General features: G+C 45.2%; 1 protein-coding gene across 2 annotated transcripts in view; it reads right to left on the bottom strand.

The window, feature by feature from the left end:
• The window catches only part of NPHS2 (NPHS2 stomatin family member, podocin), a 53,856-nt gene that overhangs the window by 26,296 nt on the left and 117 nt on the right, over nt 1-27,443 (bottom strand). The window contains exon 2 of one of the 2 annotated variants that reach the window (XM_056529382.1): nt 4,863-4,987. In XM_056529382.1, coding sequence (XP_056385357.1) covers nt 4,863-4,966 — 104 coding nt within the window. In that variant the 5' untranslated portion in view covers nt 4,967-4,987. Of the gene's footprint in view, nt 1-4,836; nt 4,988-27,443 lie in introns of those variants that run through there. The other variant, XM_056529383.1, reaches the window with a different exon arrangement.

Genomic DNA, 27,443 nt, shown 5'->3' with positions numbered 1-27,443 from the left:
ACCACACAGGACATGTATAGGGCCCCACAGACCAGTCAGATAACACAGGACATGTATGGGGCCCCGCAGACCAGTCAGATCACACAGGACATGTATAGGGCCCCACAGACCGGTCAGATCACACAGGACATGTATAGGGCCCCACAGACCAGTCAGATCACACAGGACATGTATGGGGCCCCGCAGACCAGTCAGATCACACAGGACATTACAGCGGTTTATAGGGTCGTTGGCTGTCTGGGCATGCTGGGAGTTGTAGTTTTGCAACAGCTGGAGGCCCCCTGGTTGGAAAGCACTGGTGTAACATTTCTCTAATGACTTTTATCATCACATCAGGAGGCGCTGACCCGGCACGACCTCTCATTACAGGACATGTCTGGGGCCCCACTGACTGGTCAGATCACACAGGACATGTATAGGGCCCCACAGACCAGTCAGATTACACAGGACATGTATGGGGCCCCACAGACCGGTCAGATCACACAGGACATGTATGGGGCCCCACAGACCGGTCAGATCACACAGGACATGTATAGGGCCCCACAGACCAGTCAGATCACACAGGACATGTATGGGGCCCCACAGACCGGTCAGATCACACAGGACATGTATGGGGCCCCACAGACCGGTCAGATCACACAGGACATGTATGGGGCCCCACAGACCAGTCAGATCACACAGGACATGTATGGGGCCCCACAGACCAGTCAGATCACACAGGACATGTGTAGGGCCCCCACAGACCGGTCAGATCACACAGGACATGTATAGGGCCCCACAGACCGGTCAGATCACACAGGACATGTATGGGGCCCCACAGACCGGTCAGATCACACAGGACATGTATGGGGCCCCACAGACCAGTCAGATCACACAGGACATGTATGGGCCCCACAGACCACACAGGACATGTATAGGGCCCCACAGACCAGTCAGATCACACAGGACATGTATGGGGCCCCGCAGACCAGTCAGATCACACAGGACATGTATGGGGCCCCACAGACCAGTCAGATCACACAGGACATGTATAGGGCCCCACAGACCGGTCAGATCACACAGGACATGTATGGAGCCCCACAGACCAGTCAGATCACACAGGACATGTATAGGGCCCCACAGACCGGACAGATCACACAGGACATGTATGGGGCCCCACAGACAGATCAGATCACACAGGACATGTATGGGGCCCCACAGACTGGTCAGATCACACAGGACATGTATGGGGCCCCACAGACCAGTGAGATCACACAGGACATGTATAGGGCCCCACAGACCAGTCAGACCACACAGGACATGTATAGGGCCCCACAGAACAGTCAGATCACACAGGACATGTATAGGGCCCCACAGACCGGTCAGATCACACAGGACATGTATAGGGCCCCACAGACCGGACAGATCATACAGGACATGTATGGGGCCCCACAGACAGATCAGATCACACAGGACATGTATGGGGCCCCACAGACCAGTCAGATCACACAGGACATGTATAGGGCCCCACAGACCAGTCAGATCACACAGGACATGTATGGGGCCCCACAGACCAGTCAGATCACACAGGACATGTATAGGGCCCCACAGACCGGTCAGATCACACAGGACATGTATAGGGCCCCACAGACCAGTCAGATCACACAGGACATGTATGGGGCCCCACAGACCGGTCAGATCACACAGGACATGTATAGGGCCCCACAGACCGGTCAGATCACACAGGACATGTATGGGGCCCCACAGACCAGTCAGATCACACAGGACATGTATAGGGCCCCACAGACCAGTCAGATCACACAGGACATTTATGGGGCCCCACAGACCAGTCAGATCACACAGGACATGTATGGGGCCCCACAGACCGGTCAGATCACACAGGATATGTATGGGGCCCCACAGACCGGTCAAATCACACAGGACATGTATAGGGCCCCACAGACAGATCAGATCACACAGGACATGTATAGGGCCCCACAGACCAGTCAGATCACACAGGACATGTATAGGGCCCCACAGACCAGTCAGATCACACAGGACATGTATAGGGCCCCACAGACCGGTCAGATCACACAGGACATGTATGGGGCCCCACAGACCGGTCAGATCACACAGGACATGTATAGGGCCCCACAGACCAGTCAGATCACACAGGACATGTATAGGGCCCCACAGACCAGTCAGATCACACAGGACATGTATAGGGCCCCACAGACCGGTCAGATCACACAGGACATGTATAGGGCCCCACAGACCAGTCACATCACACAGGACATGTATGGGGCCCCACAGACCAGTCAGATCACACAGGACATTACAGCGGTTTATAGGGTCGTTGGCTGTCTGGGCATGCTGGGAGTTGTAGTTTTGCAACAGCTGGAGGCCCCCTGGTTGGAAAGCACTGGTGTAACATTTCTCTAATGACTTTTATCATCACATCAGGAGGCGCTGACCCGGCACGACCTCTCATTACAGGACATGTTTATCTATGCGGAGGATGTAATTAACTTCTCTCATGTGGAATCCCTCCTCCTCCACCATGGACATCTCTCATATCCCTCCTCCTCCACCATGGACATCTCTCATATCCCTCCTCCTCCACCATGGACATCTCTCATATCCCTCCTCCTCCACCATGGACATCTCTCATATCCCTCCTCCTCCACCATGGACATCTCTCATATCCCTCCTCCTCCACCATGGACATCTCTCATATCCCTCCTCCTCCACCATGGACATCTCTCATATCCCTCCTCCTCCACCATGGACATCTCTCATATCCCTCCTCCTCCACCATGGACATCTCTCATATCCCTCCTCCTCCACCATGGACATCTCTCATATCCCTCCTCCACCATGGACGTCTCTCATATCCCTCCTCCTCCTCCACCATGGACATCTATCCCTCCTCCTCCACCATGGACGTCTCTCATATCCCTCCTCCTCCTCCACCATGGACATCTATCCATCCTCCTCCACCATGGACATCTCTCATATCCCTCCTCCACCATGGACATCTCTCATATCCCTCCTCCACCATGGACATCTCTCATATCCCTCCTCCTCCTCCACCATGGACATCTCTCATATCCCTCCTCCACCATGGACGTCTCTCATATCCCTCCTCCTCCTCCACCATGGACATCTATCCCTCCTCCTCCACCATGGACGTCTCTCATATCCCTCCTCCTCCTCCACCATGGACATCTATCCATCCTCCTCCTCCACCATGGACATCTATCCCTCCTCCTCCACCATGGACATCTCTCATATCCCTCCTCCTCCACCATGGACATCTCTCATATCCCTCCTCCACCATGGACGTCTCTCATATCCCTCCTCCACCATGGACATCTATCCCTCCTCCTCCACCATGGATGTCTCTCATATCCCTCCTCCTCCTCCACCATGGACATCTATCCCTCCTCCTCCACCATGGACATCTCTCATATCCCTCCTCCTCCACCATGGACATCTCTCATATCCCTCCTCCTCCACCATGGACATCTCTCATATCCCTCCTCCACCATGGACGTCTCTCATATCCCTCCTCCTCCTCCACCATGGACATCTATCCCTCCTCCTCCACCATGGACATCTATCCTTCCTCCTCCTCCACCATGGACGTCTCTCATATCCCTCCTCCTCCACCATGGACATCTATCCCTCCTCCACCATGGACATCTATCCCTTCTCCTCCACCATGGCCATCTATCCCTCCTCCTCCTCCACCATGGACATCTATCCCTTCTCCTCCACCATGGCCATCTATCCCTCCTCCTCCTCCACCATGGACGTCTCTCATATCCCTCCTCCTCCACCATGGACATCTATCCCTCCTCCACCATGGACATCTCTCATATCCCTCCTCCTCCACCATGGACGTCTCTCATATCCCTCCTCCTCCACCATGGACATCTATCCCTCCTCCACCATGGACATCTATCCCTCCTCCTCCTCCACCATGGACATCTATCCCTTCTCCTCCACCATGGACATCTATCCCTCCTCCTCCACCATGGACATCTATCCCTCCTCCTCCACCATGGACATCTATCCCTCCTCCTCCACCATGGACATCTCTCATATCCCTCCTCCACCATGGACGTCTCTCATATCCCTCCTCCTCCTCCACCATGGACATCTATCCCTTCTCCTCCACCATGGACATCTATCCCTTCTCCTCCACCATGGACGTCTCTCATATCCCTCCTCCTCCACCATGGACATCTATCCCTCCTCCACCATGGACATCTCTCATATCCCTCCTCCTCCACCATGGACGTCTCTCATATCCCTCCTCCTCCACCATGGACATCTATCCCTCCTCCACCATGGACATCTATCCCTCCTCCTCCTCCACCATGGACATCTATCCCTTCTCCTCCACCATGGACATCTATCCCTCCTCCTCCACCATGGACATCTATCCCTCCTCCTCCACCATGGACATCTATCCCTCCTCCTCCACCATGGACATCTCTCATATCCCTCCTCCACCATGGACGTCTCTCATATCCCTCCTCCTCCTCCACCATGGACATCTATCCCTTCTCCTCCACCATGGACATCTATCCCTTCTCCTCCACCATGGACATCTATCCCTCCTCCTCCACCATGGACATCTATCCCTTCTCCTCCACCATGGACATCTATCCCTCCTCCTCCACCATGGACATCTCTCATATCCCTCCTCCTCCACCATGGACGTCTCTCATATCCCACCTCCTCCACCATGGACATCTATCCCTCCTCCACCATGGACATCTCTCATATCCCTACTCCTCTACCATGTTTTTGTGAGAATATATAAAGCATAATGCAATCCAACTTAACCCCTTCTTCTCCTGTTTGTAACTCGCCGACATCTAAGGCCTCGTTTACACGTCAGAAGTTCTGAAATATTCAGCCCGAAAATTCCGCCACAGCAGAGTCCCATAGATTTCATCCTGCTCCCCGCGCACATGGCGGAATTCGAATTCCCGGCCTTTGATAGAAAGAAATGATGTGTCAGTTATTTCGGCGAAATCCGCTCAAAAACTGCGTTGCGGTGTTTGGAGATGGCGCATTTCTGAGTGGTCCTAGTGCCGGCGGATGTTCCACTAGAGATGCTGTGTATAAAAACTCCAGATATTCCGCCAGGTGAACATAGCGTAGAAACAACTTTTATTTTTTTGTGGGACCATTTGAACTTTTTAAAGGCATCATAAATTTCCCCATAAAATGTATACGAAACATGATATATAACGTATATATATATTGGGGGAGATTTATCAAAACCTGACCATAGGAAAAGGTTCCCATCCGCCCATAGCAACCAATCAGATCGCTTCTTTCATTTTTGAAAAGGCCTCTGAAAAATGAAAGTAGCGATCTGATTGGTTGCTATGGGCAGATGGGACACTTTTCCTATAGTCAGGTTTTGATAAATATCCCCATATGTATATTTATATTTATATATAAATATATAAGGCATAAAACATGAGAGGTCTATGTAAATAAATGAGTGACACGTTTAAGTGAGGTGTGGTATATAGAAGTGAGGTGTGGTATATAGAAGTGAGGTATATAGAAGTGAGGTGTGGTATATAGAAGTGAGGTGTGGTATATAGAAGTGAGGTGTGGTATATAGAAGTGAGGTGTGGTATACAGAAGTGAGGTGTGGTATATAGAAGTGAGGTGTGGTATATAGAAGTGAGGTGTGGTATACAGAAGTGAGGTGTGGTATATAGAAGTGAGGTGTGGTATATAGAAGTGAGGTATATAGAAGTGAGGTGTGGTATATAGAAGTGAGGTGTGGTATATAGAAGTGAGGTGTGGTATATAGAAGTGAGGTGTGGTATACAGAAGTGAGGTGTGGTATATAGAAGTGAGGTGTGGTATATAGAAGTGAGGTGTGGTATACAGAAGTGAGGTGTGGTATATAGAAGTGAGGTGTGGTATATAGAAGTGAGGTGTGGTATATAGAAGTGAGGTATATAGAAGTGAGGTGTGGTATACAGAAGTGAGGTGTGGTATATAGAAGTGAGGTGTGGTATACAGAAGTGAGGTGTGGTATATAGAAGTGAGGTGTGGTGTATAGAAGTGAGGTGTGGTATACAGAAGTGAGGTGTGGTATATAGAAGTGAGGTGTGGTATATAGAAGTGAGGTGTGGTATATAGAAGTGAGGTGTGGTATACAGAAGTGAGGTGTGGTATATAGAAGTGAGGTGTGGTATATAGAAGTGAGGTGTGGTATACAGAAGTGAGGTGTGGTATATAGAAGTAAGGTGTGGTATACAGAAGTGAGGTGTGGTATACAGAAGTGAGGTGTGGTATATGTGAGTGAGGTGTGGTATACAGAAGTGAGGTGTGGTATATAGAAGTGAGGCGTTGTATATAGAAGAGAGGTGTGGTATACAGAAGTGAGGTGTGGTATATAGAAGTGAGGTGTGGTATATAGAAGTGAGGTGTGGTATACAGAAGTGAGGTGTGGTATATGTGAGTGAGGTGTGGTATACAGAAGTGAGGTGTGGTATACAGAAGTGAGGTGTGGTATATAGAAGTGAGGTGTGGTATATAGAAGTGAGGTGTGGTATACAGAAGTGAGGTGTGGTATACAGAAGTGAGGTGTGGTATATAGAAGTGAGGTGTGGTATACAGAAGTGAGGTGTGGTATATGTGAGTGAGGTGTGGTATACAGAAGTGAGGTAAGGTATACAGAAGTGAGGTGTGGTATATAGAAGTGAGGTGTGGTATATAGAAGTGAGGTGAGGTATACAGAAGTGAGGTGTGGTATATAGAAGTGAGGTGTGCTATACAGAAGTGAGGTGTGGTATATAGAAGTGAGGTGAGGTATACAGAAGTGAGGTGTGGTATACAGAAGTGAGGTGTGGTATATAGAAGTGAGGTGAGGTATACAGAAGTGAGGTGTGGTATATAGAAGTGAGGTGTGGTATATAGAAGTGAGGTGTGGTATACAGAAGTGAGGTGTGGTATATAGAAGTGAGGTGTGGTATATAGAAGTGAGGTGTGGTATATAGAAGTGAGGTGTGGTATATAGAAGTGAGGTGTGGTATACAGAAGTGAGGTGTGGTATATAGAAGTGAGGTGTGGTATACAGAAGTTAGGTGAGGTATATAGAAGTGAGGTGTGGTATACAGAAGTGAGGTGTGGTATACAGAAGTGAGGTGTGGTATATAGAAGTGAGGTGTGGTATATAGAAGTGACGTGTGGTATATAGAAGTGAGGTGTGGTATATAAAAGTGACGTGTGGTATACAGAAGTGAGGTGTGGTATATAGAAGTGAGGTGTGGTATACAGAAGTGACGTGTGGTATATAGAAGTGACGTGTGGTATATAGAAGTGAGGTGTGGTATATAAAAGTGACGTGTGGTATACAGAAGTGAGGTGTGGTATATAGAAGTGAGGTGTGGTATACAGAAGTGACGTGTGGTATATAGAAGTGACGTGTGGTATATAGAAGTGACGTGTGGTATATAAAAGTGACGTGTGGTATACAGAAGTGAGGTGTGGTATATAGAAGTGAGGTGTGGTATATAGAAGTGACGTGTGGTATATAAAAGTGACGTGTGGTATACAGAAGTGAGGTGTGGTATATAAAAGTGACGTGTGGTATACAGAAGTGACGTGTGGTATATAAAAGTGAGGTGTGGTATACAGAAGTGAGGTGTGGTATATAGAAGTGAGGTGTGGTATACAGAAGTGAGGTGTGGTATATAGAAGTGAGGTGTGGTATATAGAAGTGAGGTGTGATATACAGAAGTGAGGCGTGGTATATAGAAGTGAGGAGTGGTATACAGAAGTGAGGTGTGGTATATAGAAGTGAGGTGTGGTATACAGAAGTGACGTGTGGTATATAGAAGTGACGTGTGGTATACAGAAGTGAGGTGTGGTATACAGAAGTGAGGTGTGGTATACAGAAGTGACGTGTGGTATATAGAAGTGACGTGTGGTATACAGAAGTGAGGTGTGGTATACAGAAGTGACGTGTGGTATATAGAAGTGACGTGTGGTATATAGAAGTGACGTGTGGTATATAGAAGTGAGGTGTGGTATATAGAAGTGACGTGTGGTATATAGAAGTGACGTGTGGTATATAAAAGTGACGTGTGGTATACAGAAGTGAGGTGTGGTATATAGAAGTGAGGTGTGGTATACAGAAGTGACGTGTGGTATATAGAAGTGACGTGTGGTATACAGAAGTGAGGTGTGGTATACAGAAGTGAGGTGTGGTATACAGAAGTGAGGTGTGGTATACAGAAGTGAGGTGTGGTATACAGAAGTGAGGTGTGGTATATAGAAGTGAGGTGTGGTATATAGAAGTGAGGTGTGGTATACAGAAGTGAGGTGTGGTATATAGAAGTGAGGAGTGGTATATAGAAGTGAGGTGTGGTATATAGAAGTGAGGTGTGGTATATAGAAGTGAGGTGTGGTATATAGAAGTGAGGTGTGGTATATTAAGTGTGGTGTGGTATACAGAAGTGAGGTGTGGTATACAGAAGAGAGGTGTGGTATATAGAAGTGAGGTGTGGTATATAGAAGTGAGGTGTGGCATATAGAAGTGAGGTGTGGTATACAGAAGAGAGGTGTGGTATACAGAAGTGAGGTGTGGTATACAGAAGAGAGGTGTGGTATACAGAAGTGAGGTGTGGTATATAGAAGTGAGGTGTGGTATATAGAAGAGAGGTGTGGTATATAGAAGTGAGGTGTGGTATATAGAAGAGAGGTGTGGTAGATAGAAGTGAGGTGTGGTATATAGAAGTGAGGTGTGGTATATAGAAGTGAGGTGTGGTATACAGAAGTGAGGTGTGGTATACAGAAGTGAGGTGTGGTATACAGAAGTGAGGTGTGGTATATAGAAGTGAGGTGTGGTATATAGAAGTGAGGTGTGGTATATAGAAGTGAGGTGTGGTATACTGAAGTGAGGTGTGGTATATAGAAGTGAGGAGTGGTATACAGAAGTGACGTGTGGTATATAGAAGTGAGGTGTGGTATACTGAAGTGAGGTGTGGTATACAGAAGTGAGGTGTGGTATACAGAAGTGAGGTGTGGTATATAGAAGTGAAGTGTGGTATACAGAAGTGAGGTGTGGTATACAGAAGTGAGGTGTGGTATACAGAAGTGAGGTGTGGTATATAGAAGTGAGGTGTGGTATATAGAAGTGAGGTGTGGTATACAGAAGTGAGGTGTGGTATATAGAAGTGAGGAGTGGTATACAGAAGTGAGGTGTGGTATACTGAAGTGAGGTGTGGTATACTGAAGTGAGGTGTGGTAAATAGAAGTGAGGTGTGGTATATAGAAGTGAGGAGTGGTATACAGAAGTGAGGTGTGGTATATAGAAGTGAGGTGTTGTATACTGAAGTGAGGTGTGGTATACAGAAGTGAGGTGTGGTATATAGAAGTGAGGTGTTGTATACTGAAGTGAGGTGTGGTATATAGAAGTGAGGTGTGGTATATAGAAGTGAGGTGTGGTATATAGAAGTGAGGTGTGGTATACAGAAGTGAGGTGTGGTATATAGAAGTGAGGTGTGGTATATAGAAGTGCGGTGTGGTATACAGAAGTGAGGTGTGGTATATAGAAGTTAGGTGTGGTATACTGAAGTGAGGTGTGGTATACTGAAGTGAGGTGTGGTATATAGAAGTGAGGTGTGGTATATAGAAGTGAGGTGTGGTATATAGAAGTGAGGAGTGGTATACAGAAGTGAGGTGTGGTATATAGAAGTGAGGAGTGGTATACAGAAGTGAGGTGTGGTATATAGAAGTGAGGTGTTGTATACTGAAGTGAGGTGTGGTATATAGAAGTGAGGTGTGGTATATAGAAGTGAGGTGTGGTATATAGAAGTGAGGAGTGGTATACAGAAGTGAGGTGTGGTATATAGAAGTGAGGTGTGGTATATAGAAGTGAGGTGTGGTATATAGAAGTGAGGTGTGGTATATTAAGTATGGTGTGGTATACAGAAGTGAGGTGTGGTATACAGAAGAGAGGTGTGGTATATAGAAGTGAGGTGTGGTATATAGAAGTGAGGTGTGGCATATAGAAGTGAGGTGTGGTATATAGAAGAGAGGTGTGGTATACAGAAGTGAGGTGTGGTATACAGAAGAGAGGTGTGGTATATAGAAGTGAGGTGTGGTATATAGAAGTGAGGTGTGGTATATAGAAGTGAGGTGTGGTATATAGAAGTGAGGTGTGCTATACAGTAGTGAGGTGTGGTATATAGAAGTGAGGTGTGGTATACAGAAGTGAGGTGTGGTATACAGAAGTGAGGTGTGGTATATAGAAGTGAAGTGTGGTATACAGAAGTGAGGTGTGGTATACAGAAGTGAGGTGTGGTATACAGAAGTGAGGTGTGGTATATAGAAGTGAGGTGTGGTATACAGAAGTGAGGTGTGGTATACTGAAGTGAGGTGTGGTATATAGAAGTGCGGTGTGGTATACAGAAGTGAGGTGTGGTATATAGAAGTGAGGTGTGGTATACTGAAGTGAGGTGTGGTATACTGAAGTGAGGTGTGGTATATAGAAGTGAGGTGTGGTATATAGAAGTGAGGTGTGGTATATAGAAGTGAGGTGTGGTATACAGAAGTGAGGTGTGGTATATAGAAGTGAGGTGTGGTATACTGAAGTGAGGTGTGGTATACTGAAGTGAGGTGTGGTATATAGAAGTGAGGTGTGGTATATAGAAGTGAGGTGTGGTATACAGAAGTGAGGTGTGGTAAATAGAAGTGAGGTGTGGTATATAGAAGTGAGGAGTGGTATACAGAAGTGAGGTGTGGTATATAGAAGTGAGGTGTGGTATATAGAAGTGAGGTGTGGTATATAGAAGTGAGGTGTGGTATATTAAGTATGGTGTGGTATACAGAAGTGAGGTGTGGTATACAGAAGAGAGGTGTGGTATATAGAAGTGAGGTGTGGTATACAGAAGTGAGGTGTGGTATATAGAAGTGAGGTGTGGTATACTGAAGTGAGGTGTGGTATACTGAAGTGAGGTGTGGTATATAGAAGTGAGGTGTGGTATATAGAAGTGAGGTGTGGTATATAGAAGTGAGGTGTGGTATATAGAAGTGAGGTGTGGTATATAGAAGTGAGGAGTGGTATACAGAAGTGAGGTGTGGTATATAGAAGTGAGGTGTGGTATATAGAAGTGAGGTGTGGTATATAGAAGTGAGGTGTGGTATATTAAGTATGGTGTGGTATACAGAAGTGAGGTGTGGTATACAGAAGAGAGGTGTGGTATATAGAAGTGAGGTGTGGTATACAGAAGTGAGGTGTGGTATACAGAAGAGAGGTGTGGTATACAGAAGAGAGGTGTGGTATATAGAAGTGAGGTGTGGTATATAGAAGTGAGGTGTGGTATATAGAAGTGAGGTGTGGTATATAGAAGTGAGGTGTGGCATATAGAAGTGAGGTGTGGTATATAGAAGAGAGGTGTGGTATACAGAAGTGAGGTGTGGTATACAGAAGTGAGGTGAGGTATACAGAAGTGAGGTGTGGTATATAGAAGTGAGGTGTGGTATATAGAAGTGAGGTGTGGTATATAGAAGTGAGGTGTGGTATATAGAAGTGAGGTGTGCTATACAGTAGTGAGGTGTGGTATACTGAAGTGAGGTGTGGTATATAGAAGAGAGGTGTGGTATATAGAAGTGAGGTGTGGTATATAGAAGTGAGGTGTGGTATATAGAAGTGAGGTGTGGTATATAGAAGTGAGGTGTGGTATATAGAAGTGAGGTGTGGTATATAGAAGTGAGGTGTGGTATATAGAAGTGAGGTGTGCTATACAGTAGTGAGGTGTGGTATACTGAAGTGAGGTGTGGTATATAGAAGAGAGGTGTGGTATATAGAAGTGAGGTGTGGTATATAGAAGTGAGGTGTGGTATATAGAAGTGAGGTGTGGTATACAGAAGTGAGGTGTGGTATACAGAAGTGAGGTGTGGTATATAGAAGTGAGGTGTGGTATACAGAAGTGAGGTGTGGTATACAGAAGTGAGGTGTGGTATATAGAAGTGAAGTGTGGTATACAGAAGTGAGGTGTGGTATACAGAAGTGAGGTGTGGTATACAGAAGTGAGGTGTGGTATATAGAAGTGAGGTGTGGTATACAGAAGTGAGGTGTGGTATACTGAAGTGAGGTGTGGTATATAGAAGTGCGGTGTGGTATACAGAAGTGAGGTGTGGTATATAGAAGTGAGGTGTGGTATACTGAAGTGAGGTGTGGTATACTGAAGTGAGGTGTGGTAAATAGAAGTGAGGTGTGGTATATAGAAGTGAGGTGTGGTATATAGAAGTGAGGTGTGGTATATAGAAGTGAGGTGTGGTATACAGAAGTGAGGTGTGGTATATAGAAGTGAGGAGTGGTATACAGAAGTGAGGTGTGGTATATAGAAGTGAGGTGTTGTATACTGAAGTGAGGTGTGGTATACTGAAGTGAGGTGTGGTATATAGAAGTGAGGTGTGGTATATAGAAGTGAGGTGTGGTATACAGAAGTGAGGTGTGGTATATAGAAGTGAGGAGTGGTATACAGAAGTGAGGTGTGGTATACAGAAGTGAGGTGTGGTATATAGAAGTGAGGTGTGGTATATAGAAGTGAGGTGTGGTATACAGAAGTGAGGTGTGGTATACAGAAGTGAGGTGTGGTATATAGAAGTGAGGTGTGGTATATAGAAGTGAGGTGTGGTATACAGAAGTGAGGTGTGGTATACAGAAGTGAGGTGTGGTATATAGAAGTGAGGTATATAGAAGTGAGGTGTGGTATATAGAAGTGAGGTGTGGTATACAGAAGTGAGGTGTGGTATACAGAAGTGAGGTGTGGTATATAGAAGTGAGGTGTGGTATATAGAAGTGAGGTGTGGTATATAGAAGTGAGGTGTGGTATACAGAAGTGAGGTGTGGTATACAGAAGTGAGGTGTGGTATATAGAAGTGAGGTATATAGAAGTGAGGTGTGGTATATAGAAGTGAGGTGTGGTATATAGAAGTGAGGTGTGGTATACTGAAGTGAGGTGTGGTATATAGAAGTGAGGTGTGGTATATAGAAGTGAGGTGTGGTATACAGAAGTGAGGTGTGGTATACAGAAGTGAGGTGTGGTATATAGAAGTGAGGTATATAGAAGTGAGGTGTGGTATATAGAAGTGAGGTGTGGTATACAGAAGTGAGGTGTGGTATACAGAAGTGAGGTGTGGTATATAGAAGTGAGGTGTGGTATATAGAAGTGAGGTGTGGTATATAGAAGTGAGGTGTGGTATACAGAAGTGAGGTGTGGTATACAGAAGTGAGGTGTGGTATATAGAAGTGAGGTATATAGAAGTGAGGTGTGGTATATAGAAGTGAGGTGTGGTATATAGAAGTGAGGTGTGGTATACTGAAGTGAGGTGTGGTATATAGAAGTGAGGTGTGGTATACAGAAGTGAGGTGTGGTATACAGAAGTGAGGTGTGGTATATAGAAGTGCGGTGTGGTATACAGAAGTGAGGTGTGGTATACAGAAGTGAGGTGTGGTACACAGAAGTGAGGTGTGGTACACAGAAGTGAGGTGTGGTATACAGAAGTGAGGTGTGGTATACTGAAGTGAGGTGTGGTATATAGAAGTGAGGTGTGGTATACTGAAGTGAGGTGTGGTATATAGAAGTGAGGTGTGGTATACAGAAGTGAGGTGTGGTATACAGAAGTGAGGTGTGGTATATAGAAGTGAGGTGTGGTATATAGAAGTGAAGTGTGGTATACAGAAGTGAGGTGTGGTATACAGAAGTGAGGTGTGGTATACAGAAGTGAGGTGTGGTATATAGAAGTGAGGTGTGGTATACAGAAGTGAGGTGTGGTATACTGAAGTGAGGTGTGGTATATAGAAGTGCGGTGTGGTATACAGAAGTGAGGTGTGGTATATAGAAGTGAGGTGTGGTATACTGAAGTGAGGTGTGGTATACTGAAGTGAGGTGTGGTAAATAGAAGTGAGGTGTGGTATATAGAAGTGAGGTGTGGTATATAGAAGTGAGGTGTGGTATATAGAAGTGAGGTGTGGTATACAGAAGTGAGGTGTGGTATATAGAAGTGAGGAGTGGTATACAGAAGTGAGGTGTGGTATATAGAAGTGAGGTGTTGTATACTGAAGTGAGGTGTGGTATACTGAAGTGAGGTGTGGTATATAGAAGTGAGGTGTGGTATATAGAAGTGAGGTGTGGTATATAGAAGTGAGGTGTGGTATACAGAAGTGAGGTGTGGTATATAGAAGTGAGGTGTGGTATACAGAAGTGAGGTGTGGTATATAGAAGTGAGGAGTGGTATACAGAAGTGAGGTGTGGTATACAGAAGTGAGGTGTGGTATATAGAAGTGAGGTGTGGTATATAGAAGTGAGGTGTGGTATACAGAAGTGAGGTGTGGTATACAGAAGTGAGGTGTGGTATATAGAAGTGAGGTGTGGTATATAGAAGTGAGGTGTGGTATATAGAAGTGAGGTGTGGTATACAGAAGTGAGGTGTGGTATACAGAAGTGAGGTGTGGTATATAGAAGTGAGGTATATAGAAGTGAGGTGTGGTATATAGAAGTGAGGTGTGGTATACAGAAGTGAGGTGTGGTATACAGAAGTGAGGTGTGGTATATAGAAGTGAGGTGTGGTATATAGAAGTGAGGTGTGGTATATAGAAGTGAGGTGTGGTATACAGAAGTGAGGTGTGGTATACAGAAGTGAGGTGTGGTATATAGAAGTGAGGTATATAGAAGTGAGGTGTGGTATATAGAAGTGAGGTGTGGTATATAGAAGTGAGGTGTGGTATACTGAAGTGAGGTGTGGTATATAGAAGTGAGGTGTGGTATACAGAAGTGAGGTGTGGTATACTGAAGTGAGGTGTGGTATATAGAAGTGAGGTGTGGTATACAGAAGTGAGGTGTGGTATACAGAAGTGAGGTGTGGTATATAGAAGTGAGGTGTGGTATACTGAAGTGAGGTGTGGTATATAGAAGTGAGGTGTGGTATACAGAAGTGAGGTGTGGTATACAGAAGTGAGGTGTGGTATATAGAAGTGAGGTGTGGTATACAGAAGTGAGGTGTGGTATACAGAAGTGAGGTGTGGTATACTGAAGTGAGGTGTGGTATACAGAAGTGAGGTGTGGTATACAGAAGTGAGGTGTGGTATACAGAAGTGAGGTGTGGTATATAGAAGTGAGGAGTGGTATACAGAAGTGAGGTGTGGTATACAGAAGTGAGGTGTGGTATATAGAAGTGAGGTGTGGTATATAGAAGTGAGGTGTGGTATATAGAAGTGAGGTGTGGTATACAGAAGTGAGGTGTGGTATATAGAAGTGAGGTGTGGTATACAGAAGTGAGGTGTGGTATATAGAAGTGAGGTGTGATATACAGAAGTGAGGCGTGGTATATAGAAGTGAGGTGTGGTATACAGAAGTGAGGTGTGGTATACAGAAGTGAGGTGTGGTATATAGAAGTGAGGTGTGGTATACAGAAGTGAGGTGTGGTATATAGAAGTGAGGTGTGGTATACAGAAGTGAGGTGTGGTATACAGAAGTGAGGTGTGGTATACAGAAGTGAGGTGTGGTATATAGAAGTGAGGTGTGGTATACAGAAGTGAGGTGTGGTATACAGAAGTGAGGTGTGGTATATAGAAGTGAAGTGTGGTATACAGAAGTGAGGTGTGGTATACAGAAGTGAGGTGTGGTATACAGAAGTGAGGTGTGGTATATAGAAGTGAGGTGTGGTATATAGAAGTGAGGTGTGGTATATAGAAGTGAGGTGTGGTATACTGAAGTGAGGTGTGGTATACTGAAGTGAGGTGTGTTAAATAGAATTGAGGTGTGGTATATAGAAGTGAGGTGTGGTATACAGAAGTGAGGTGTGGTATACAGAAGTGAGGTGTGGTATATAGAAGTGAGGTGTGGTATATAGAAGTGAGGTGTGGTATATAGAAGTGAGGAGTGGTATACAGAAGTGAGGTGTGGTATATAGAAGTGAGGAGTGGTATACAGAAGTGAGGTGTGGTATATAGAAGTGAGGTGTTGTATACTGAAGTGAGGTGTGGTATACAGAAGTGAGGTGTGGTATATAGAAGTGAGGTGTTGTATACTGAAGTGAGGTGTGGTATATAGAAGTGAGGTGTGGTATATAGAAGTGAGGTGTGGTATATAGAAGTGAGGTGTGGTATACAGAAGTGAGGTGTGGTATATAGAAGTGAGGTGTGGTATATAGAAGTGCGGTGTGGTATACAGAAGTGAGGTGTGGTATATAGAAGTGAGGTGTGGTATACTGAAGTGAGGTGTGGTATACTGAAGTGAGGTGTGGTATATAGAAGTGAGGTGTGGTATACTGAAGTGAGGTGTGGTATACTGAAGTGAGGTGTGGTATACTGAAGTGAGGTGTGGTATATAGAAGTGAGGTGTGGTATACTGAAGTGAGGTGTGGTATATAGAAGTGAGGTGTGGTAAATAGAAGTGAGGTGTGGTATATAGAAGTGAGGAGTGGTATACAGAAGTGAGGTGTGGTATATAGAAGTGAGGAGTGGTATACAGAAGTGAGGTGTGGTATATAGAAGTGAGGTGTTGTATACTGAAGTGAGGTGTGGTATACTGAAGTGAGGTGTGGTATATAGAAGTGAGGTGTGGTATATAGAAGTGAGGTGTGGTATACAGAAGTGAGGTGTGGTATATAGAAGTGAGGAGTGGTATACAGAAGTGAGGTGTGGTATATAGAAGTGAGGTGTGGTATACAGAAGTGAGGTGTGGTATATAGAAGTGAGGTGTGGTATACAGAAGTGAGGTGTGGTATATAGAAGTGAGGTGTGGTATACAGAAGTGAGGTGTGGTATACAGAAGTGAGGTGTGGTATACTGAAGTGAGGTGTGGTATATAGAAGTGAGGTGTGGTATACAGAAGTGAGGTGTGGTATATAGAAGTGAGGTGTGGTATACAGAAGTGAGGTGTGGTATATAGAAGTGAGGTGTGGTATATAGAAGTGAGGTGTGGTATATAGAAGTGAGGTGTGGTATATAGAAGTGAGGTGTGGTATACAGAAGTGAGGTGTGGTATACAGAAGTGAGGTGTGGTATATAGAAGTGAGGTGTGGTATATAGAAGTGAGGTGTGGTATATAGAAGTGAGGTGTGGTATACAGAAGTGAGGTGTGGTATACAGAAGTGAGGTGTGGTATATAGAAGTGACGTGTGGTATATAGAAGGGAGGTGTGGTATACAGAAGTGAGGTGTGGTATATAGAAGTGAGGAGTGGTATACAGAAGAGAGGTGTGGTATACAGAAGTGAGGTGTGGTATATAGAAGTGAGGAGTGGTATACAGAAGAGAGGTGTGGTATACAGAAGTGAGGTGTGGTATATAGAAGTGAGGTGTGGTATATAGAAATGAGGTGTGGTATACAGAAGTGAGGTGTGGTATATAGAAGTGAGGTGTGGTATATGTGAGTGAGGTGTGGTATACAGAAGTGAGGTGTGGTATACAGAAGTGAGGTGTGGTATACAGAAGTGAGGTGTGGTATATAGAAGTGAGGCATTGTATATAGAAGTGAGGTGTAGTATATAGAAGTGAGGTGTGGTATATAGAAGAGAGGTGTGGTATACAGAAGTGAGGTGTGGTATACAGAAGTGAGGTGTGGTATACAGAAGTGAGGTGTGGTATAAAGAAGTGAGGTGTGGTATATAGAAGTGAGGCGTTGTATATAGAAGTGAGGTGTGGTATACAGAAGTGAGGTGTGGTATACAGAAGTGAGGTGTGGTATATAGAAGTGAGGTGTGGTATACTGAAGTGAGGTGTGGTATATAGAAGTGAGGTGTGGTATATAGAAGTGAGGCGTTGTATATAGAAGTGAGGTGTGGTATATAGAAGTGAGGTGTGGTATACTGAAGTGAGGTGTGGTATATAGAAGTGAGGTGTGGTATACAGAAGTGAGGTGTGGTATATAGAAGTGAGGTGTGGTATATAGAAGTGAGGTGTGGTATACTGAAGTGAGGTGTGGTATATAGAAGTGAGGTGTGGTATACAGAAGTGAGGTGTGGTATATAGAAGTGAGGAGTGGTATACAGAAGAGAGGTGTGGTATACAGAAGTGAGGTGTGGTATATAGAAGTGAGGTGTGGTATATAGAAGTGAGGTGTGGTATACAGAAGTGAGGTGTGGTATATAGAAGTGAGGTGTGGTATATGTGAGTGAGGTGTGGTATACAGAAGTGAGGTGTGGTATACAGAAGTGAGGTGTGGTATACAGAAGTGAGGTGTGGTATATAGAAGTGAGGCGTTGTATATAGAAGTGAGGTGTAGTATATAGAAGTGAGGTGTGGTATATAGAAGAGAGGTGTGGTATACAGAAGTGAGGTGTGGTATACAGAAGTGAGGTGTGGTATAAAGAAGTGAGGTGTGGTATATAGAAGTGAGGCGTTGTATATAGAAGTGAGGTGTGGTATACAGAAGTGAGGTGTGGTATACAGAAGTGAGGTGTGGTATATAGAAGTGAGGTGTGGTATACTGAAGTGAGGTGTGGTATATAGAAGTGAGGTGTGGTATACAGAAGTGAGGTGTGGTATACAGAAGTGAGGTGTGGTATACAGAAGTGAGGTGTGGTATATAGAAGTGAGGTGTGGTATACAGAAGTGAGGTGTGGTATATAGAAGTGAGGAGTGGTATACAGAAGAGAGGTGTGGTATACAGAAGTGAGGTGTGGTATATAGAAGTGAGGTGTGGTATATAGAAGTGAGGTGTGGTATACAGAAGTGAGGTGTGGTATATAGAAGTGAGGTGTGGTATATGTGAGTGAGGTGTGGTATACAGAAGTGAGGTGTGGTATACAGAAGTGAGGTGTGGTATACAGAAGTGAGGTGTGGTATATAGAAGTGAGGTGAGGTATACAGAAGTGAGGTGTGGTATATAGAAGTGAGGTGTGGTATATAGAAGTGAGGTGTGGTATATAGAAGTGAGGTGTGGTATATAGAAATGAGGTGTGGTATATAGAAGTGAGGTGTGGTATATAGAAGTGAGGTGTGGTATACAGAAGTGAGGTGTGGTATACAGAAGTGAGGTGTGGTATATAGAAGTGAGGTGTGGTATATGTGAGTGAGGTGTGGTATATAGAAGTGAGGTGTGGTATACAGTAGTGAGGTGTGGTATACAGAAGTGAGGTGTGGTATACAGAAGTGAGGTGTGGTATACAGAAGTGAGGTGTGGTATATAGAAGTGAGGCGTTGTATATAGAAGTGAGGTGTAGTATATAGAAGTGAGGTGTGGTATATAGAAGAGAGGTGTGGTATATAGAAGTGAGGTGTGGTATACAGAAGTGAGGTGTGGTATACAGAAGTGAGGTGTGGTATAAAGAAGTGAGGTGTGGTATATAGAAGTGAGGCGTTGTATATAGAAGTGAGGTGTGGTATACAGAAGTGAGGTGTGATATACAGAAGTGATGTGTGGTATATAGAAGTGAGATGTGGTATACTGAAGTGAGGTGTGGTATATAGAAGTGAGGTGTGGTATATAGAAGTGAGGTGTTGTATATAGAAGTGAGGTGTGGTATACAGAAGTGAGGTGTGGTATACAGAAGTGAGGTGTGGTATATAGAAGTGAGGTGTGGTATATAGAAGTGAGGTGTGGTATACTGAAGTGAGGTGTGGTATATAGAAGTGAGGTGTGGTATACAGAAGTGAGGTGTGGTATATAGAAGTGAGGAGTGGTATACAGAAGAGAGGTGTGGTATACAGAAGTGAGGTGTGGTATATAGAAGTGAGGTGTGGTATATAGAAGTGAGGTGTGGTATACAGAAGTGAGGTGTGGTATATAGAAGTGAGGTGTGGTATATGTGAGTGAGGTGTGGTATACAGAAGTGAGGTGTGGTATACAGAAGTGAGGTGTGGTATACAGAAGTGAGGTGTGGTATATAGAAGTGAGGCGTTGTATATAGAAGTGAGGTGTAGTATATAGAAGTGAGGTGTGGTATATAGAAGAGAGGTGTGGTATACAGAAGTGAGGTGTGGTATACAGAAGTGAGGTGTGGTATACAGAAGTGAGGTGTGGTATATAGAAGTGAGGTGTGGTATAAAGAAGTGAGGTGTGGTATATAGAAGTGAGGCGTTGTATATAGAAGTGAGGTGTGGTATACAGAAGTGAGGTGTGGTATACAGAAGTGAGGTGTGGTATATAGAAGTGAAGTGTGGTATACTGAAGTGAGGTGTGGTATATAGAAGTGAGGTGTGGTATACAGAAGTGAGGTGTGGTATACAGAAGTGAGGTGTGGTATACAGAAGTGAGGTGTGGTATATAGAAGTGAGGTGTGGTATACAGAAGTGAGGTGTGGTATATAGAAGTGAGGAGTGGTATACAGAAGAGAGGTGTGGTATACAGAAGTGAGGTGTGGTATATAGAAGTGAGGTGTGGTATATAGAAGTGAGGTGTGGTATACAGAAGTGAGGTGTGGTATATAGAAGTGAGGTGTGGTATATGTGAGTGAGGTGTGGTATACAGAAGTGAGGTGTGGTATACAGAAGTGAGGTGTGGTATACAGAAGTGAGGTGTGGTATATAGAAGTGAGGTGAGGTATACAGAAGTGAGGTGTGGTATATAGAAGTGAGGTGTGGTATGTAGAAGTGAGGTGAGGTATACAGAAGTGAGGTGTGGTATACTGAAGTGAGGTGTGGTATATAGAAGTGAGGTGTGGTATATAGAAGTGAGGTGTGGTATATAGAAGTGAGGTGTGGTATACAGAAGTGAGGTGTGGTATATAGAAGTGAGGTGTGGTATATAGAAGTGAGGTGTGGTATACAGAAGTGAGGTGTGGTATACAGAAGTGAGGTGTGGTATATAGAAGTGAGGTGTGGTATACAGAAGTGAGGTGTGGTATATAGAAGTGAGGTGTGGTATATAGAAGTGAGGTGTGGTATACAGAAGTGAGGTGTGGTATATAGAAGTGAGGTGTGGTATATAGAAGTGAGGTGTGGTATATAGAAGTGAGGTGTGGCATGTGTAAATGAGGCGTGGTATATAGAAGTGAGGTGTGGTATACAGAAGTGAGGTGTGGTATACAGAAGTGAGGTGTGGTATATAGAAGTGAGGTGTGCTATACAGTAGTGAGGTGTGGTATATAGAAGTGAGGTGTGGTATATAAAAGTGAGGTGTGGTATATAGAAGTGAGGTGTGGTATATAGAAGTGCGGTGTGGTATACAGAAGTGAGGTGTGGTATATAGAAGTGAGGTGTGGTATATAGAAGTGCGGTGTGGTATACAGAAGTGAGGTGTGGTATATAGAAGTGAGGTGTGGTATATAGAAGTAAGGTGTGGTATACAGAAGTGAGGTGTGGTATATAGAAGTGAGGTGTGGTATATAGAAGTGCGGTGTGGTATATAGAAGTGAGGTGTGGTATACAGAAGTGAGGTGTGGTATATAGAAGTGAGGTGTGGTATATAGAAGTGAGGTGTGGTATACAGAAGTGAGGTGTGGTATATAGAAGTGAGGTGTGGTATATAGAAGTGAGGTGTGACGTGCAAATTAGGTTATATATATATATTTGAGCTGTGACATGTGTAAATGAGGCATAACATGTAAATTAGGCAAGACGTGTAAATGAGGTGTGGCATGTGCAGATGAGGCGTGGCATGTGTAAATAAGTAACATTTGTAAATGAGGGGTGCCATGTGAAAATAGGGTGTGGAATGTGAGGCGTGGCATGTGTAAATAAGGCGATGCCTGTGAACATGAGGCGTGGCTTGTGTAAATGAGGCGCGGCATGTGTAAATGAGGCGCGGCTTGTGTAAATGAGGCGTTGCCTGTGTAAATGAGGCATGGCATGTGTAAATGAGGCGTGACATGTGTAAATGAGGCGTTGCCTGTGTACATGAGGCGTGGCAAGTGTAGATGAGCCGTGGTATGTGTAGTTGAGGCGTGGCATGTGTAAATGAGGTGTGGCATGTGTAAATGAGGCATAGCATGAATAAATGAGGCATAGCCTGTGTACATGAGGCGTGACATGTGTTTGAGGCGTGGCCTGTGTACATGAGGCGTTGCCTGTGTACATGAGGCGTGGCATGTGTAAATGAGCCGTGGCATGTGTACATGAGGCGTGGCATATTTAAATGAGGCGTGACATGTGTAAATGAGGCGTAGCATGTGTAAATGAGGCGTTGCCTGTGTACATGAGGCGTGACATGTGTTCGAGGCGTGGCTTGTGTACATGAGGCGTTGCCTGTGTACCTGAGGCGTGGCATGTGTAAATGAGGCGTGGCATGTGTACATGAGGTGTGGCATGTGTACATGAGGTGTGGCATGTGTACATGAGGCGTGGCATGTGTACATGAGGTGTGGCATGTGTAAATGAGGCGTGGCATGTGTAAATGAGGCGTGGCATGTGTACATGAGGCGTGGCATGTGTACATGAGGTGTGGCATGTGTACATGAGGCGTGGCATGTGTAAATGAGGCGTGGCATGTGTACATGAGGCCTGGCATGTGTAAATGAGGCGTGGCATGTGTAAATGAGGCGTGGCATGTGTAAATGAGGTGTGGCATGTGTAAATGAGGTGTGGCATGTGTACATGAGGCGTGGCATATGTAAATGAGGCGTGGTATGTGTAAATGAGGCGTGGCATGTGTAAATGAGGTGTGGCATGTGTAAATGAGGCGTGGCATGCAGGGCTGTGGAGTCGGTAGATAAGATGTCAGATCGCCACGGTCCCACTGCTGCGGCACCGTGCTTTCATTACTACACAGAGCAAGTTCGCTCTGTGCGTAATGACGGGCGATACAGGGGACGGAGAAGCGTGACATCATGGCTCCACCCCTCATGACATCACGGCCTGGTCCCTTAATGACGACCGCCACGCCCCCTCCCATAGACTTGTATTGAGGGGGCTGGCCGTGACATCACAGCGGCGATCTGACATCTTATCCCCTATCCTTTGGATAGGGGATAAGGTGTCTAGGGGCGGAGAACCCCTTTAAGCTAACAATTGAGTTTACAAGTTTTTCTAGCCTTAGCTGAATGGCAGCAGTTTTTCCAATGGTTTACAGCTTCAGTCTTGAACTATTGACCCTCCATTCACTTATACAAGTGTCTCTAGTCCTGCAGAAAACATATTTCCTTAACCCCTTATCAGTGAGAGGTAGGTTACCCATGGGTTCCCTGTAACAGCAGAACACAACACTATGGAAAGTAGAAGTATTGCCGCTCCTAATTGTGCGTTGCGTGCCATATAGTGACGCACATGAAAAGCTTCTTCACGGTCACTTAACGTGTTTGTTTTGCGGTTACGTGAGGCACTGCATGCATTGGTCTTTATTCTTACAGTAGAGAAGTCATTGATTATAACTTTTTGTGAATTGGGACATTTAAACTTGCTTTTTTAAATTTTTTTATTCCAATCTAAATTTTGTAGGAGTCGGTGCATTGTTTGCCGACTCAGACTCCAGGTACCCAAAATTTCCTCCGACTCCGACTCCACAGCCCTGGTGGCATGTGAAAATGGGGTGTGGCATGTGTAAATGAGGCGATGCCTGTGTACATGAGGCATGGCATATGTAAATGAGGCGTGGCATATGTAAATGAGGCGTGGCATGTGTAAATGAGGCGATGCCTGTGTACATGAGGCGTGGCATATGTAAATGAGGCATGGCATGTGTAAAGAAGGCGTGACATGTGTACATGAGGTGTGGCATGTGTACATGAGGTGTGGCATGTGTACATGAGGCGTGGCATATGTAAATGAGGCGTGGCATGTGTAAATGAGGTGTTGCATGTGTACATGAGGCCTGGAATATGTAAATGAGACGTGGCATGTGTAAATGAGGCGTGGCATGTGTAAATGAGGTGTGGCATGTGTAAATGAGGCGTGGCATGTGTAAATGAGGCGTGGCATGTGTAAATGAGACATGGCATGTGTAAATGAGGCGTGGCGTGTGTAAATGAGGCGTGGCATGTGTAAATAAGGCGTGGCGTGTGTAAATGAGGCGTGGCATGTGTAAATGAGGCGTGGCATGTGTAAAATGAGGCGTGGCATGTGTACATGAGACGTGGCATATGTAAATGAGGCGTGGTATGTGTAAATGAGGCGTGGCATGTGTAAATGAGGTGTGGCATGTGTAAATGAGGCGTGGCATGCAGGGCTGTGGAGTCGGTAGATAAATGTTCCGACTCTGACGTTTTCTGTACTTCCGACTCCTCTGTATTACTATGCGAATATATTTTATACATTCCTTGAAGAAAGAAAGAAAGAAAGAAAGAAAGGCCACATACCTGTCATTACCACGGGACTACTCGCTGGGAAGCCAACAGTCTTCTGTATTGAACAGTTTGTGTGCTGATCTGCTGCTGAAGATAGGGCAGTGGGAGGATCCAGGAAGGGGCATTTATTCTAAAACATGATTTCCCTAGTAGAATCCCATAGTCATGTTTAAAGGGATACTCCGCCCCTAGACATCTTATCACCTATCCAAAGGATAGGGGATAAGATGTCAGATCACCGCGGTCCCACTGCTGCGGCACCGCGCTTTCATTACTACACAGAGCGAGTTCGCTCTGTGCGTAATGACGAGCGATACAGGGGACGGAGCAGCGTGACATCATGGCTCCGCCCCTTGTGACATCACGGCCTGGCCCCTTAATGCAACCGACCGCCACCCCCCCCCCCCCATAGACTTGTATTGAGGGGGCTGGCCGTGACATCACAGCGGTGATCTGACATCTTATCCCCTATCCTTTGGATAGGGGATAAGGTGTCTAGGGGCGGAGAACCCCTTTAAGCTAACAATCGAGTTTACAAGTTTTTATAGCCTTAGCTGAATGGCAGCAGTTTTTCCAATGGTTTACAGCTTCAGTCTTGAACTATTGACCCTCCATTCACTTATACAAGTGTCTCTAGTCCTGCAGAAAACATATTTCCTTAACCCCTTATCAGTGAGAGGTAGGTTACCCATGGGTTCCCCGTAACAGCAGAACACAACACTATGGAAAGTAGAAGTATTGCCGCTCCTAATTGTGCGTTGCGTGCCATATAGTGAAGCACATGAAAAGCTTCTTCACGGTCACTTAACGTGTTGGTTTTGCGGTTACGTGAGGCTCTGCATGCATTGGTCTTTATTCTTACAGTAGAGAAGTCATTGATTATAACTTTTTGTGAATTTGGACATTTAAACTTGCTTTTTTTTTTTTTTATTCCAATCTAAATTTAGTCGGAGTCGGTGCATTGTTTGCAGACTCCGACTCCAGGTATCCAAAATTTCCTCCGACTCCGACTCCACAGCCCTGGTGGCATGTGAAAATGGGGTGTGGCATGTGTAAATGGGGTGTGGCATGTGTAAATGAGGAGATGCCTGTGTACATGAGGTGTGGCATGTGTACATGAGAAGTGGCATATGTAAATGAGGCGTGGCATGTGTACATGAGGCGTGGCATATGTAAATGAGGCGTGGCATGTGTACATGAGGAGTGGCATATGTAAATGAGGCGTGGCATGTGTACATGAGGCGTGGCATGTGTAAATGAGGCGTGGCATGTGTAAATGAGACGTGGCATGTGTAAATGAGGCGTGGCATGTGTAAATGAGGTAATGCCTGTGTACATGAGGCGTGGCATATGTAAATGAGGTGTGGCATGTGTAAATGAGGTGTGGCATGTGTAAATGAGGCGTTGCAAATGTAAATGAGGCGTTGCAAGTGTAAATGGGGCGTTGTATATGTAAATGAAGCATGGCATGTGTAATTGAGGCGTGGCATGTGTAAATTAAGCGTGGCATGTGTAAATGAGGCGTGGCATGTGTAAATGAGGTGTGGCATGTGTACATGAGGTGTGGCATGTGTAAATGAAGGGTGGCATATGTAAATGAGGTGTGGCATATGTAAATGAGGCGTGGCATGTGTAAATGAAGCGTGGCATGTGTAAATGAGGCGTGGCATGTGTAAATGAGGTGTGGCATGTGTAAATGAGGCGTGGCATATGTAAATGAGGCATGGCATGTGTAAATGAGGCGTGGCATATGTAAATGAGGCATTGCATATGTAAATGAGGCGTTGCATGTGTAAATAGGGCGTGGTATATGTAAATTAAGCGTGGTATGTGTAATTGAGGCGTGGCATGTGTAAATGAGGCGTGGCATGTGTAAATGAGGTGTGGCATATGTAAATGAGGTGTGACATATGTAAATGAAGCGTGGCATGTGTACATGAGGCGTGGCATGTGTAAATAAAGCGTCGCATGTGTAAATGAGGCGTGACATGTGTAAATGAGGCGTGGCATGTGTAAATGAGGTGTGGCATGTGTAAATGAGGCGTGGCATATGTAAATGAGGCGTGTCATGTGTAAATGAGCTGTGGTATATGTAAATGAGGCGTGGTATATGTAAATGAGGCCTGGCATGTGTAAATGAGGTGTGGTATATGTAAATGAGGCGTGGCATGTGTACATGAGGCGCGGCATGTATAAACGAGGCGTGGCCTGTGTAAATGAGGCAATGCCTGTGTACATGAGGCGTGGCATGTGCAAATGAGGCATGGCATATGTAAATGAGGCGTGGCATGTGTAACTGAGGCGTGGCATGTGTAAATGAGGCGTGGTATATGTAAATGAGGCGTGGCATGTGTACATGAGGTGTGGCATGTGCAAATGAGGCATGGCATATGTAAATGAGGCGTGGCATGTGTAACTGAGGCGTGGCATGTGTAAATGAGGCGTGGTATATGTAAATGAGACGAGGCATGTGTACATGAGGCGTGGCATGTGTAAATGAGGCGTGGCATGTGTAAATGAGGCATGGCATATGTAAATGAAGCGAAGCATGTGTAAATGAGGCATGGCATGTGTACATGAGGCGTTGCATGTGTAAATGAGGCGTGACATGTGTAAATGAGGCGTGGCATGTGTAAATGAGGCGTGGTATGTGTACATGAGGTGTGGTATATGTAAATGAGGCATGGCATGTGTAAATGAGGCGTGGCATGTGTAAATGAGGCGTGACATGTGTAAATGATGCGTGGCATATGTAAATGAGGCGTGGCATATGTAAATGAGGCGTTAAATGTGTAAATGAGGCGTGGTATGTGTACATGAGGTGTGGTATATGTAAATGAGGCATGGCATGTGTAAATGAGGCGTGACATGTGTAAATGAGGCGTGGCATATGTAAATGAGGCGTGGCATATGTAAATGAGGCGTGGCATATGTAAATGAGGCGTTACATGTGTAAATGAGGCGTGGCATATGTAAATGAAGCGTGGCATGTGTAAATGAGGCGTGGCATATGTAAATGAGGCGTTACATGTGTAAATGAGGCGTGGCATATGTAAATGAGGCGTGGCTCAACAATAAAAGTTGCGGTGTTGTCAGTATAATTAGTTTTAGTGGTTTACAATGCTCTGCCCTGACCAGAGGCTCTATCAGGGTCACAGACTGTCAGGGAATGCTGGGAGTTGTAGTTTTGGAGAAGCTGGAGGTTGTAGGTCGGCAGTAAAGGAAGACATACAGTAACCCTCTCATT

The sequence above is a fragment of the Hyla sarda genome, chromosome 7 (genome assembly GCF_029499605.1).
Source record: "Hyla sarda isolate aHylSar1 chromosome 7, aHylSar1.hap1, whole genome shotgun sequence".
NCBI lineage: Eukaryota > Metazoa > Chordata > Amphibia > Anura > Hylidae > Hyla > Hyla sarda.
Note: the sequence above shows the minus strand (reverse complement) of the source record. Positions and strands in the feature narration are given on the sequence as shown.